The 15,222-nt window shown below is 45.0% G+C and overlaps 1 protein-coding gene across 1 annotated transcript in view; it reads left to right on the top strand.

The window, feature by feature from the left end:
* Positions 1-15,222, top strand: part of TRPC6 (transient receptor potential cation channel subfamily C member 6) — a 152,968-nt gene that overhangs the window by 123,906 nt on the left and 13,840 nt on the right. Inside the window, exon 9 of the mRNA XM_033950101.1 lies at positions 5,511-5,714. Within this exon, the coding sequence (XP_033805992.1) occupies positions 5,511-5,714 (204 nt within the window). The remainder of the gene's footprint in view (positions 1-5,510; positions 5,715-15,222) is intronic.

Raw genomic sequence — 15,222 nt, 5'->3', positions numbered from 1 at the left:
CCATCCCAGAGAGTTCTTTTCCTGTCTCTGCCCCGTTCCTGCAAGCTCTGTCCTCATATGCATAAGCCTCAAAACACTTTAAAATCATAAGTAGCAACATTCTAGAGCTCAGATTGTGATGTCATAATGCCTCATTCCACCAATGCCTAAGCTCTGTCCTCATCTGCACAAGCCTCAAACACTTTAAAATCATAAGTAGCAACATTCTAGAGCTCAGATTGTGATGTCATAATGCCTCATTCCACCAATGCCTAAGCTCTGTCCTCATCTGCATAAGCCTCAAACACTTTAAAATCATAAGTGTTTGAGGCTTGTGCAGTTAAGGCAGAGCTTACAGGAATGGGGCAAGAACAGGGACAGCAACAAAACATGCAGGGACAGGGAAATTGTGTTCCTGCAGGGACAGGGAAAAATTTGTCCCCTTGTCATTCTCTACTGCACATCTCAGGAAATGATCCCTTCATGGGGAAGAGACAGTTATTATGTCTGTCTTGCTTCTTGCCTGCGATGCATGGAGCATCCGGTGCTGAACGATATTGAAACTGAAAGATTCTCATTTTCTTTGGAATGTCAGTCTCATCAAATAATTTCTTCTGAGTCAATTAGGATTATACTGCTGTTGGATGCTCCTATAATTGACCACAATTTGTCTTTCTGTACCTTCGCTTCTGACTCTTCCTTTTTTTTTTTTTCTTTTTTCATTCTCTGCTGTTGTTGGAATTGATTGCAGTAACCTTTGCAAATTACAATGTTATTTCATATTATTTGAAAGAGAAAGTTCCATAATGACTGAAGCCAGGTCTATAAGAAAATGTAAATATAGTGCAAATTTTTATATGCATCAGATAACAAGCCTTAGCGGGAGAAATTTTATCATTCAAACAGCTCTGAAACTAATCCAAACTGGGAATATCAATTAGAAACCACAACTAAAACAAGACACAGTGGTACCTTGGTTTACGAGCATAATTTGTTCCAGAAGCATGCTCGTAATCCAAAGTACTCATATATCAAAGCAACTTTCTCCATAGGCCATAATGGCAACGCTGACAATTTGTTCCAGAACCCAAAAGGTGCCAAGGGGTGGCCCAGGGGTGTGTACCTGCCGGGTCTCTAAGAAACACCTCCTCCGTCCGCCAGCCGCTGGAGAACCCCGCAGTGCCGCTTTGGGGGGATGCCTCTTCTGTCCACCAGCCGCTGAAGAACCCCTGAGCCCACACAGCGCCGCGTCAGGGGGATTCCTCTTCCGTCCACCGGCCAACCTTCCACACCGGGTGTTGGAGAGCTTCTATATCAGGGGTAGGGAACTCCGGTCCTCGAGAGCCGTATTCCAGTCAGGTTTTCAGGATTTCCCCATGAGATCTATTTGCATGCACTGCTTTCAATGCATATTCATTGGGGAAATCCTGAAAACCCGACTGGAATACAGCTCTCGAGGACCGGAATTCCCTACCCCTTAAACCTCCACCTAGAAGACCACTCCTCCAAACAAGTAGAAGATATTATATCATACCTCAGTACCCTATCGTACCAGATCCTCAACCCGGAACCAACACATGAAAAAGGTCATCAACTCGATATCGCAGCATACTCATCCCCAAACTACAACACACAAAACATCCAAATCACCAATGGCGCCTGGCAACCCACCCTATGCTCGGACCACTATAAATACAACTTCACCATCAACTGGGAACATACCAAAAACAAACCCACCCCCCTCAAAACAAGCTATAAGACTAGACAGAAAATCGAACCAAACACATTCTGGAGCGCAGTGGACCCAGAAATAGATTCCAGCAACCCTAGTGAATTCATAAACACCTGGCGGTCTCTCAGCGAATCGACCTTGAACAAACTAGCACCACTAAGAGAAAAAAACAAAATACATAGACAATCAGATAAATGGTTTGACACCGAACTCCTACAACTAAAAAGGAAATGTAGACAACTAGAAAGGGCATGGGCAAAACAGAAACAAGTTATTACCAAAATAGAATGGAAAATCCAACTCAAGCAATACAAAATCAAATTGAAGGAAAAACGCAAAGACCACTACTCTAACCTCATAGGCACCGACAAACCAGACACAAAAAAACTGTTCAACCTAGTAAGAAACCTCACCGACACTAAACCATGTCTAGCCACCCAGGAAAACCTAACACCTACAGCCTCTCAATTAGCAGACCACTTCAAAAATAAAATCATCACAATTAGAACAACATTCAACAACTCACAATACAACACAGACAAGATTCTAACAAAACCCACAACAGCCGAAGCAATATCAGCAGACAGGTTCTGGACCGACTTCCCTAAAACCCAATGGACCGAATTGGACAGGCTATACAAAAAATATTGCAAATCAGCATGTGATCTGAATAACTGCCCACCATACCTACTAGCAACAGCTTCCACCAACTTCAAAGCTTGCTACACATTATGGCTGCAAACCACACTCAGGGAAGGCCAGTTCCCACCAGACCTCGGAGAAATTATAATCACGCCAATACTGAAAGATCCCAAAGGTCTAACAAACAGCCCATCAAACTACAGACCAATCGCTTTTATCCCTACATACGTCAAAATAATAGAAGGACTAGTCGCACAACAACTGTCCACGTACCTTGAATCCCACAATATCTTACACCCATCCCAATCCGGATTCAGAACCAACTACAGTACCGAAACTCTACTAGTATCTCTACTAGACATAGCTCGAAGTCACCTCAGCCAAGGAAACAAACTGCTAATCATCCAATTTGATTTATCAGCTGCATTCGACCTAGTGGACCACGACATACTCCTCCAAATACTAGATGCAATAGGAATTTCAGGTAAAGTTCATAACTGGTTCAAAGGCTTCCTCAAAAATAGAACAAACAGAGTCAAATCTAAAGACATTCTATCTGAACCATGGTCCAATCCATGTGGAGTACCACAAGGCTCTCCCCTCTCTCCCACACTTTTCAACCTATTCATTTCCTCCCTAGGCACCGTCCTAGACGCCCAAAATATTACTTCTCTCAGCTACGCGGACGACATCACCATCCTCCTTCCATTCGACATACATAACCCAATCTCCACAGAACGCCTGAAAACTACATTGGAAACAGTGGATAAATGGATGATAGATCACAAGCTGAAGCTAAACTCTGACAAAACCAAATTCTTATTACTAGAGAAAGACAAAAAACCATCCCTAACAGAACTGGAAGTAAACTCAATCAAGTACCCTATATAGAACTCCCTCAAAATCCTTGGAATACACTTAGACAGATGCTGTACAATGCAAACACAAATCCAAAAAATCACCCAAAAAGCATTCTTCACAATGCGAAATTTAAGAAAAATCAGAAAATTCTTTAAAAAAGACCAATTCAGGATCATTGTCCAATCCATGGTACTAAGTATCATCGACTATTGCAACAGCCTCTACTTACCCTGCCCGACCAACACAATAAAAAAACTACAGACCATCCAGAACACAGCCCTCAGACTCATATATTCACTCAGCAAATACGACCACATTACCAATGCTTACCTAGAATCCCACTGGCTACCAATAAAAGCAAGAACACAATTCAAACTCTACTGTCTCATTTTCAAAGTAACCCATGGCACGGCACCCAGTTACCTAAATAACCGTTTTCACTACTACCACCCACCAAGAAAAAGGAGAACACAGAACCTCTTCACTTATCCACCACTCAACGGTACCTGTCGTAAGAAACTCTATGACAACCTCCTGGGGACACAGGCAGCTAAAATAGACTCTGACATCTCTAAATTATTGACCAAAACAACAGACATAAAAGAGTTCCGCAAAGAAATAAAAACACTACTGTTCAAAAAATATCTCCCATCACTCTAACCACCGCCCAATGAGTTCCCATTCAACGACTTCGGAATCACTCATCCATATCATCTCTTTGTCTGTGATCAAGAATGTACTGTAACTCTTCTACACTACACCCTACGTAACTGATCGAGTTGACATGTATTACCTCTGCAAAATGCATTATCTTCTGCTATATGTATTACCTTCTGTAATAAGTAATATCTTCTGTGAAATTGTAATATCATAACTCTTCACTGTTCCTGTAACTTACTCCTATCCTGAAATGTAATTCTACTGGAATGTCCCAGATATTTTCTATATTGTAATCCGCCTAGAACCGCAAGGCACAGGCGGAATAGAAATCCGTAATGTAATGTAATGTAATATAGAAGCTCTATATATCATGCACAACATCGATGATTGACGTTGTGCGCAATCATACGCAACGTGCAGGTGGGACGGCACTCGGCTGCGTAGGCTCAGATAGAGGCTCTCCAACATGCGGAAGGCACCCGGCGTGGAAGGCTGGCCGGCGGACGGAAGAGGAATCCCCCCCCGAAGCGGCGCTTCCTGCAGTTCTAAGTGCTCGTTTACTGGGGCAGTGCTTGGTTTGCGAGATAAAAGTTTGCTGAGTGTTTTGCTCGTCTTGCAAAACACTCGCAAACCGCGTTACTCGCAAACCGAGGTTCCACTGTATCTTCATTTAGAAAACAATAGAGATTTACAATAAAAATTTGACAATACATATCTAGTGATTACACAAAAACATGACCCCTTCACTGTTGGCAGGTGTGTGCCTACATTTTAATACAATTTTATTGTATTTGATATTCTACTTTTTGCTCATATGCATCGGAGTGAATTACATAAAATCAGTTAAATCTCAATAAACATACAAAACATCACAAAAACAAAGAAGAAAATATTATAGCCCCCTACCACAATTTATTTATTTGTTCAGTTTTCTTTACAGTATACCCCCACGAATTCGCGGTTTGCAAATCGTGGACTCAGTCTTTCGTGGTATTTTCTGACCGCCTCTTCTGGGAACTAGATTTCTTCTCATGTTTTCTACTCCTGTGGTGTCCATTCTGTTGAAAATGTCATCTGCAAAAAGACAAGTGTTCCCGTCAAACTCTTCAGCAATATTGCTCATATATATTAAATAGTATCAATCCCTGAGGCACTCCGCATCGCATCTCCATTTCCTCCAAGTAAATTCTATTCCCCACCACCATCCTCGGTTGTCTGTCAACTGACCAGTTTCCAGTCCATTTTGGGTGATTCCCATGCACTAAGGCCATTTTTACTGCAAGGTAAAATGGCCAATTTTCTTTTTTTTTTTTTTTTTTTTTTTTTGCATTAATGGCCATGCGCTAATGTCATTGGCATGTAGCCATTTAAAAATGACAATGTCAGCCCTTACTGACACCTAGTTTGTACGTGGTAAGGACTCATGCGGTACTCCCGCACTGACCAGTTAGCGTGCGGTATTGAGGACATCATGCCCACTCTCCATACCCTGACACACCCTCCCACCCCCCAAAAAATCACAAAAACTGGTTAGAGTCCAGATTAACGCATGCCTATTTGGTAATTACTGTAGGATGCAGCTTAGTGAAAGGACTTCATAAGCACTAACCTGTGTTTGTATGTTTTTGTTTTCTAGGACGATTCCGACGTAGAATGGAAGTTTGCCCGAGCCAAATTGTGGTTTTCCTACTTTGAGGAAGGAAGAACACTTCCAGTGCCTTTCAATTTAGTACCAAGTCCTAAGTCTTTACTTTGCATCTTAGTGAGAATAAGAGCTTTTATTTCTAAACTCTTTACTTGCCATCAAAAAGGTTTTCAAGAAGACTCGGAGATGAATAAGGTAACCCACTTTTGCAAAAAATAATTCAGTGTTTAACTTGTAAGGATACTTTCACGTTATGAAACGTAGCATGGGATGTCACTGGTCTCTGGTTTTCATTCTGTCTACATACACTGACATTAACCTACATTTTAGGAATAATAATTTAATAATATAACAGTTTATATACCGCAGACAGTTAAGTTCCATGCGGTTTACAATAATTAGAAGATGCTACAGATTGATTGGATTTAACAATGTTCTGCCGGTTAACATTGATTGACAGATGCTACAAATTGAGTGGATTTAACAAAGTTAAAAGCTAGTGATTAGAAAGTTAAAACAAAATTAAACAAAGTTAAAAGCTAGTAATGTGCATTGTATAATCCAATCATTCCTTTTATTTGATATATACAGTAGAGAATGACATGGGGACCGTTTACCGCAGTAAACTGTGGTCACGGCAGTAAATCCGCAGGAATGGAGACATTTGCAACTAGTTTACCACAGGAATGGGGAGAAGACCTGTCACTGCCCCACGGGAATGAAGACAAGACCTTTTACCGCCCCGTGGGAGTGGTGAAAAGTCTTGCTCCTGTGGTAAAAATTTACGCCCGTATCAGACTCGGCATCTCTTCCCCAGCTCCTCTTGCGCCTATTTTACCTTCAGTAGACAGCCATGCCATGATGAAGACAGAAGGAACCCAAAACCAAAGTCTGAGACCAATGTGATTTGAAGAATAAAATTACCAGACAACAAAAGGTAGAAAAAAAATTATTTTATATTTTGTGATTAGAATATTTCAGATTAGAATATTTCAGATTGTGATTTGAATATTTCAGATTAGAATATTTCAGAATTATTTTATATTTTGTGATTAGAATATTTCAATATGTATCCTGCTAGAGCTGGTTTTTTCTTCTGTTGTGGGGACCACAAAGCTCAGGCTGTGCTTCTTTAGCTTCCAGCTGGCTTAGGGCTCTCTCTGACCAGGGTGCAGTTGCCCTAGTTGCACTCCCCTAACCCTATTCCTGCCATTGTCTCTTTTTATAATTTAATAAAATAAGTTCAGTATAAAATCATAACTATTCGAGGCTTGTGCGGGTGGGATCTGACAGTTTGCAGGGCGGGGACGGGGGACCGAGCTTGCAGGAACGGGGCAGGGACCGGGGCCTAAGCTTATGGGAACGGAGATGAGCTCACGGGGACAGGGTGGAACGGTGATAAATTTTTTCCCTCCGTGTCATTCTCTAATATACAGACTTCTAATGCCACATTTTTCTACTGTTGTTGATAATAGCTTGTTCCTTTATTTTCCTGAAAACTTGACTAGATGCAGTGGCATAGTAAAGGGGGGAGGGGCAGTTTGCCCCGGGCCCCGTCCTGGTGAGGGCACAGGCACTTGTCCTCCTTTCCGCTCCCCTCGCTCCTACCCTGCCCCTCCCTCACATGCGCACTGTTTCCCATTCCCTGTATCTTTGTAAGGTTCCTGGTGCAATCCCCAAGCTACTGTTGCGCCAACATCGGCTCTTCCTCTGACATCACTTCCTGGACCTGAACCTAGGAAGTAATGTCTGGGGAAGAGCAACAGCAGCTTGGGGGTTGCTACTCACACAAGGAACGTTACAGAGGTATGGGGGAAGGGAAGTGGCATGCGGTAGGAGGGGGCGGGCAAGGAGTGTGTGGAGGGGCAGGGGAGGGCCGCCACCGCTTCGGGTGCCTCTCGCCCTCGCTACGCCACTGATTAGATGTACCAAGAAACATAGTTCTTTGCATCACTGGTATAGCCATGGAGAGGGGCTTGGGTGCCTGGGTCTCCCAATTTGGGTGTGGGTCCTCCAAATGTTGAGGCACTGTCTGCTGCTTTAGCTGGTGGGTGTCCCTAAGCCCCACCAGCAGAGGCCCTCTTCCACAAAGTGTGGCAGTCAGTGATACTTTTCTGGGGCTACCGCCCCCACATGCTTGGTTTTTGTAAAATTGATCATTCGCAAGGAATGCTTGCCCAACCGTAAGGACGGGCCTCTCGCATGCTGTTTTGTGAAAATCAAGCATGCATGGGGTAGGGGACCTTGTACTACTAACTGCCAGCATGGAAGAGGGCTTGGGGACCTCTGCCAGCTCGGGTATGTGGGGTCACGGCGGGGGGTTGGTGGGGTGGAGAGTGGAGTTTTGTAGTTGGGCGTCGTGGTCAGCAGATTGGAGAGGTGGCGGTCTAGTCTCGCTGCCCTTGTGGCTAGCAGTCCATCATATATTTTTTTGCTTTGCATTTCTTTGATTGGGGGGTGGGTAAAGTGTGCTTGAGTTCTCCTTGGTCTGAATGTGTTTTTCCTGATTAGGCGGTTGTTCAGATAGCTTGGTCCATTTCCATTTAGGGCTTTGACTAGGGTGAAGCAGAATTTGGATTGTATGTGTGCTTGTATTGCAGACGTTCTTCTGTTTGGGTTCGTCCCGAGGTCTGACAATGCAACGATCTCTGAGCACTACAAAAAAAATGTGATATTTCAGTCTAAAAATCACCTTTTAATAAAGTTTGAGCCACTTCTATCTTATGCTTTTTGCATTTGCTATATTTTGGGAGTGTGCTATCTTTATATTTTGTTGCTTCCCTGTTTGTTTCTGGGGCTCACCATATGATAGCCATTTGAACAGGTCTGCATTCATATTAGAGAATGACACGGCGGAAAAATTTGTCCCTGTCACCGCCTCGTCCCTGTGACCACCATCCCTGTCACCGCCCCCGTCCCTGTGACCACCATCCCTGTCACCGCCCCGTCCCCGCGATCACTGTGCCCGCCCCGTCCCCACGACTACTGTCCACTCCCTCCTTCCTAAGGTGAGGAAACATGCATGATCACAGATCGCGTGGTCCAGAAGCACCCTCCCGCCCGATCGCCGCGTCCTACCGTCTTCCTCCCTCCAACTCACCATAGGTGCCTGCCGAGTCTGACTTTAATTCTTCTCCCAGCCACACGCTTTCGATAAGCCACGCGCACGGCTGCTTGAGCTGTTGAATCTTCTCCTCTGACCCAACTTCCTGTTTCTGGTTGCGTCTGAGGAGATTCAACAATCCAAGCAGCTGCGTACGCGTGACTTATTGAAAGCGTGCTGGCTGGGAGAAGAATTAAACTCGGATTCGGCAAGCACCTAAGGTGAGGTGGAGGGAGGGAGATGTGGCAGGACGTGGGAAGCGGTGATCGGGCGGGGATGCTGGACCGCGCGATCCGTGCTAGTTTCATTGCGGAGACGAGGCTATTCTCTGCTCCACGGGGCGGTGAATGGCCTTGTCCCCATCCCCGCAGCGACCACTAATTTTCTCTTCCCGTTTCGGCGGGTTACCCGCGGCTACTTGCGGGTAACAACCACCGTGTCATTCTCTAATTCATATCTACCACATGCTAAAACTCATACTAGCTGCTTAATGCAATCCCTTAACTGAACATTGTACTAAATGCATCAAAACTGTGTACCAGCAATTGAACTGCAAAATTGTTTCCTTAGCAAGGATCAACCACGTGATTGGCAATTAGTTACACAGCGGTTGTACGCTTTAAAATTCTTTCCTAACATCAGTATTCTTGATCTGTTATAGCCATGGAATGTGAAGTTCCTTTCTAAGAAAATGAACAAATCCTCCAGTTCGGTGCATTTGTAGATAATTGTCAATAAAATTAATATGATACCCGATGGCCTTGCTCTGAGTGCAGTGTTTACAAAGTTCAGCCCAGTCTGAGTGGGAACATAGTCTGGGACATAAATTTTTATTAAACCTCACATCAAAGAATCCAGTGGAACACTGCCAACATTAATTTTGTGGCCGCCAGAAGAAGGGCATTTTTAATATTCAATCGATCAACTTGCCAAAAAATGCACTTTTCTGAATTATAGCCTATTATAGGGGTTTATAAAACATATTCTACATTTGTGCTTCTAAAGAATGTTCTGATGTACTCGATACAGCAAAATGAAATTTGTTGTAAAGGCAAAAATAGATTTCTCTATACGATCATTAAAATTCACTTTTTATTATTGCTTTACTTGGTACACGCTGTAATACTAATGAAGTTCCTCTCTATCTATTTTCATTTTTAATATTTTTTATTGCAGTTTAACATATAACAAGTGATTAAATACAATAAGATTTTACAGAACAAATGATTTATACATGTAAAACATAGATGCAGAGAAGACTATGAAATCCTTTTACGAAGCCGCGTTAGCGGCTTTATCGCCCGCACCTTTTTAGCGCGCGCTAACCCCCGTGCTAGCCGAAAAACTACTGCCTGCTCAAGAGGAGGCGGTAGCAGTTAGCGCGGCCGGCAAATTAGCGCACGCTATTACGCGCGTTAAACCGCTAATGTGGCTTTGTAAAAGGAGCCCTAAGGGCTCATAAGAACATAAGAACTGCCATCTCCGGATCAGACCATCGGTCCATCAAGTCCAGCGATCCGCACACGCGGAGGCCCAGCCAGGTGTACACCTGGCGTAATTTTAGTCACCCATATCCCTCTATGCCTCTCATAAGGAGATGTGCATCTAGTTTGCTTTTAAATCCTAGGACGGTGGATTCCGCAATAACCTCCTCTGGGAGAGCATTCCAGGTGTCCACCACTCGTTGCATGAAGCAGAACTTCCTGATATTTGTCCTGGACTTGTCTCCCCTTAGCTTCAGTCCATGTCCTCTTGTCCGTGTTACAATCTCAGCTCTGGAATGTTGCTACTCCATTGTAACATCACTGATGAGGTTGGCTCTAAAAGGTACTGTGGAATGAGGCATCATAAGAACATAAGAAGCGCCATCTCCGGATCAGACCTTCGGTCCATCAAGTCTGGCGATCCGCACACGCGGAGGCCCAGCCAGGTGTACACCTGGTGTAATTTTAGTCACCCATATCCCTCTATGCCTCTCATAAGGAGATGTGCATCTAGTTTGCTTTTAAATCCTAGAACGGTGGATTCCGCAATAACCTCCTCTGGGAGAGCATTCCAGGTGTCCACCACTCGTTGCATGAAGCAGAACTTCCTGATATTTGTCCTGGACTTGTCCCCCCTTAGCTTCAGTCCATGTCCTCTTGTCCGTGTCACATTGGACATTGTTTCCTGCTCTATTTTGTCGATTCCTTTCAGTATTTTGAAAGTCTCGAACATATCCCCTCGCAGTCTCCTTTTCTCAAGGGAGAACAATCCCATTCTCTTCAGTCGTTCCTCGTATTCCAAATTCTCCATACCTTTTATTAGCTCCTTTTACTAAGCTGCGGTAGCGTTTTTAGTGCACGCTGTGGATTAGCTTGTGCTGCCCCCCCATGCTATGTGCCAAGAACTAATGCCAGATCAATGGTGGCGTTAGCGTCTAGCATGCACGCTAAAAACGCTAGTGCAGCTTAGTAAAAGGAGCCCTAAAAGCATCTATGTAGACAATTTTAAATATACACCATACGATTAGGTAAAGGCCAAAGATTAGATAAGATTCGATTCAAACTCATTTTAGTAAAGTAAGCATCACAAGCAATAAGGAGGCTCAGGGGAGATATGATAGAGACCTTCAAGATCATGAGGGGCATAGAGAGTGTGGATAGGGACAGATTATTCAGGCTGAAGGGGTCAACAGGCACGAGGTGGCATTCGGAAAAACTGAAGGGAGATAGGTTCAGAACAAATGCAAGGAAGTTCTTTTTCACACAAAGGGTCGTGGACACTTGGAATGCGCTACCGGAGGAAGTGATCAGGCAGAGTACGGTACAAGGATTCAAACAGGGATTGGACGGATTCCTGAGGGATAGGGGGATCGTGGGATACTGAGAGAGGTGCTGGGATGTAACACAGGTATAGAAAGCTAACTAGGTAATAAGTATAGAAATCCAACCAGGTCGTGCATGTGCAAGACCGGAGGGTTAGGACTTCGATGGGAAGATAGGACTCAATGGGAAACCAAGGTGGCAAGGGGGCCCCTTCTGGTGACTCAGACAGGCCGTGACCTGTTCGGGCCGCCTCGGGAGCGGACTGCTGGGCTGGATGGACCTATGGTCTGACCCGGCGGAGGCACTGCTTATGTTCTTATGTTCTTAATAAGTAAAGCATTAGGATAAGAAATTATACTCACTTACCAGCTGAAATGTAACAATTACCTGTTATTGGAAACCATATTTTGTTTTAAAGCTCCTTTAATAAGGGAATTCGCTGTGCATTCATATGTTCATAGCCCACCAAAAAGAGGTGTTTAATAATTGAGCTGACTTCCAGTGTGAGAGAATCATTTGCAGAGTAAGAGCCATATGAATATTGAGTAATTTAGAATGGCATTTGTCCAGTACAGTGCTCCCCCGCGAATTCGCGGTCTGCGAGTCCCGGTCCCGGTCATTCATGGTATTTTCTGACCGCGAATGACCAGGCAGGAGAGGGCAGCCTGAGCGCCAGCGAGTGAAGGAAATCACTTGCGGTATGCTCCGGCCGCCTCTTCCCGTACTAAAGCCAGGCCCCACCAATTGGGAGCTGCTTTGACACGCAGCCTCTCCGGCTGCCCTCTTCTGTCTCCCCTGCTAAAAACCGTATTCGCGGTTTTTCAACATTCGCGGGGGTTCCTGGCATGGAACCCCCGCGGATATCGGGGGAGTACTGTACATCAGGCAAAGAAAAAAAATGAAAGAGAACAATATGATAACTGAGAAGAAATAGGAAGTATAATGCATATGATTTTCCAAACTGATCTCCAAAATGGTTGAATATTTGGGCAGTCATAAATCATATGCTTAAGATAACCTAAATTTGTATTACAATGCCAGCATTTATTTTGTAGTTGGGCGTCATGGTCAGCAGACTGGAGAGGTGGCGGTCTAGTCTCGCTGCTATGGTGGCTAGTAGTCTGTCATACAGAGCAATGGTCAGACCACACTTGGAGTACTGTGTCCAACACTGGTCTCCATACCTAAAAAAGGATATAACCCTCCTGGAAAGGGTGCAGAGGCGAGCCACGAAGCTAGTAAAAGGTATGGAAAATTTGAGCTACAAAGAACGCCTCGGAAGACTGGGACTGTTCACCCTTGAGAGGAGGAGACTGCGAGGGGATATGATTGAGACTTTTAAAATACTGAAAGGATTCGACAAAATAGAGCAAGAATCATCATTGTTCACATTGTCAAAAGTGAAAAGGACAAGAGGTCATGGACTAAAGCTGAAGGGCAGCAGGCTCAGGACAAATGTCAGGAAGTTCTGTTTCACACAACGAGTGGTGGACGCTTGGAATGCTCTCCCGGAGGAGGTGGTGACGGAGACTACCATTCTGGGTTTCAAGTGTAAGTTGGATGCACACCTCCTTGCAAATCACATTGAGGGATACGGGTGATCAGGGTCTCCATCTGGGAGCACCTGGCTTGGCCTCCGCGTGTGCGGGTCGCCGGAATAGATGGACCTAGGGTCTGATCCGGCGAAGGCGTTTCTTATGTTCTTATATATATACTAGTTTTTTAGCCCGTTACATTAACGGGTGCTAGAATAGATGTGTAGACTTAGGCATTTATTTCTCTCTTTCTGTATGTGTGTCTTTCTTTCTTTCTCCCTGCCCCCCTTTCTTTCTGTCTTTTCTTTCTGTCTCTCCCCCCTGTCCATCAGTAGCCCTTCTCCCTTCTTTTTACCTACCAATATTCCCATTTCCCCTTTTACCTTTCCTATTTCCACCTTTTTCACCTCATCCAGAGTACCTGTTGCATTGTTGGTGTTCCAGTGTCTCCTCTTCCTTGGGTCTGGGCCGACTATTGTGGGCCAGGATTGCTAAGGGTGCCCTGTGGGACAGGCAGGGGCAAGGGTCAGCAGAGTTGGGGGAGTGTGTGGGGCCTCTGCCGGGTCGCGGGGAGCTGGTGTCTGCTCCCATTCCCTCTTCCACAGCCGCCACCACCAACATGTCTGCCCAGGCGAAACGCAGCGTTTTCTTTTTTGTGCAGCGCGCAGGCGTCGCATCGCGCGGCGGTGACGTCCAGGCCTCGCACTGCCACGTCTTTCTTGGGCCGCGACGGAGAGGGCAGGGGGTGCTAGCGGGCGGCAGCCGCTGCTCTGCACCGCGTTTCGCCTCAAGCCGCCGCGGTCTCCTCCCGGCAGCCGCCGCTCCGCACTGCCTTGCCGCGGCTTTGGCCGGTAGGGCCGTATTGTGAGGTGGAGAGCAGGGAAGGGCGCGCATGCGCACTTGTCTTGCCACATCCCGACAGAAAAGGGATCAGGGAACACGCAAGGCAAGTGCGCATGCGCGGCTAGCATTTTATTATTTAAGATATATTTTGCTTTGTATGCCTTTGAATGGGGGGTGATTAAAGTGTGCTTGAGTTCCTCTCTATCTAAAGGCAACAAACATTTGTTTCGTAACAAGCATATGATATAATGCAGAAAAATATTTTTTTTCCCCAAATAGCGCTATATTAAATAATAATAATAATATGCGGTGTGTCCTTGGTGTGTAGTCATAAGCGGTGGGCAATCCACCGCAGGAGTGGAAGCTCTATACTTTATGAAATAAACATTTCATAACATTCCCGCAATGCTATTTTTGCTCTGTCCGTAGGGCACACCTTGTGTGCTAATTAATTAAATATAACCATGCTCAAATTGTGAATAAATTACATTTATGTGCATTAGAAAACGACAAGGGGACACATTTTTCCCCGTCCCTGCGGGAACCCATTTTCCCATCCAGGCGAGTTCTTTTCCTGTCCCTGCCCCATTCCTGCAAGCTCCGTCCTAATCTGCACAAGCCTGAAACACTTAAAAATCATGTGTTTGAGGCTTGTTTGGTTAAGGCAGAGCTTACAGAAATGGGACAGGGACAGTGGCAAAACTCACGGGGACGGGGTGGGGAAATTGAGTTCCTGTGGGGATGGGGACAAATTTGTCCCCATGTCATTCTCTACACTGTAGAAATCAAAATGTAGTAAAAGTGAGCCAAGTCTAGTGCAATGAAGCCATTGTGACATCACTGATGAGGTTGGCTCTTAGCCATTGGTGGAATGAGGCATTATGATGTCACAATACCAGCTCTGGTTATCAGAGGCTGAAACCTTTCACACTATTTATTTATTCAATTTCCTATACTGTTCTCCCAAGTAGGAAATGACACAGGGACAAATTTTTTTCCCGTCCCCGCGGTAACTCATTTTCCCATCCCATCCCCGCGAGTTTTGTCGCTGTCCCTGTCTTATCCCTGCAAGCTCTGTCCTCATCTGCACAAGCCTCAAACACTTTAAAATCATAATTTTACAAGGCTTGTGCAGTTAAGGCAGAGCTTACTGGAATGGGACAGGGACAGAGACAAAACTCGTGTGGATGGGATGAGGAAACTGAGTTCATAGAAACATAGAAACATAGAAATAGACGGCAGATAAGGGCCACGGCCCATCTAGTCTGCCCACCTTAATGTCCCTCCCCTACCTTTGCCCTGTGAAGAGATCCCATGTGCCGATCCCATTTGGCCTTAAAATCAGGCACGCTGCTGGCCTCAATCACCTGTAGTGGAAGACTATTCCAGCAATCAACCACTCTTTCAGTGAAAAA

This window comes from Geotrypetes seraphini, chromosome 6 (assembly GCF_902459505.1).
Source record: "Geotrypetes seraphini chromosome 6, aGeoSer1.1, whole genome shotgun sequence".
NCBI classification, from domain to species: domain Eukaryota; kingdom Metazoa; phylum Chordata; class Amphibia; order Gymnophiona; family Dermophiidae; genus Geotrypetes; species Geotrypetes seraphini.
Note: the sequence above shows the minus strand (reverse complement) of the source record. Positions and strands in the feature narration are given on the sequence as shown.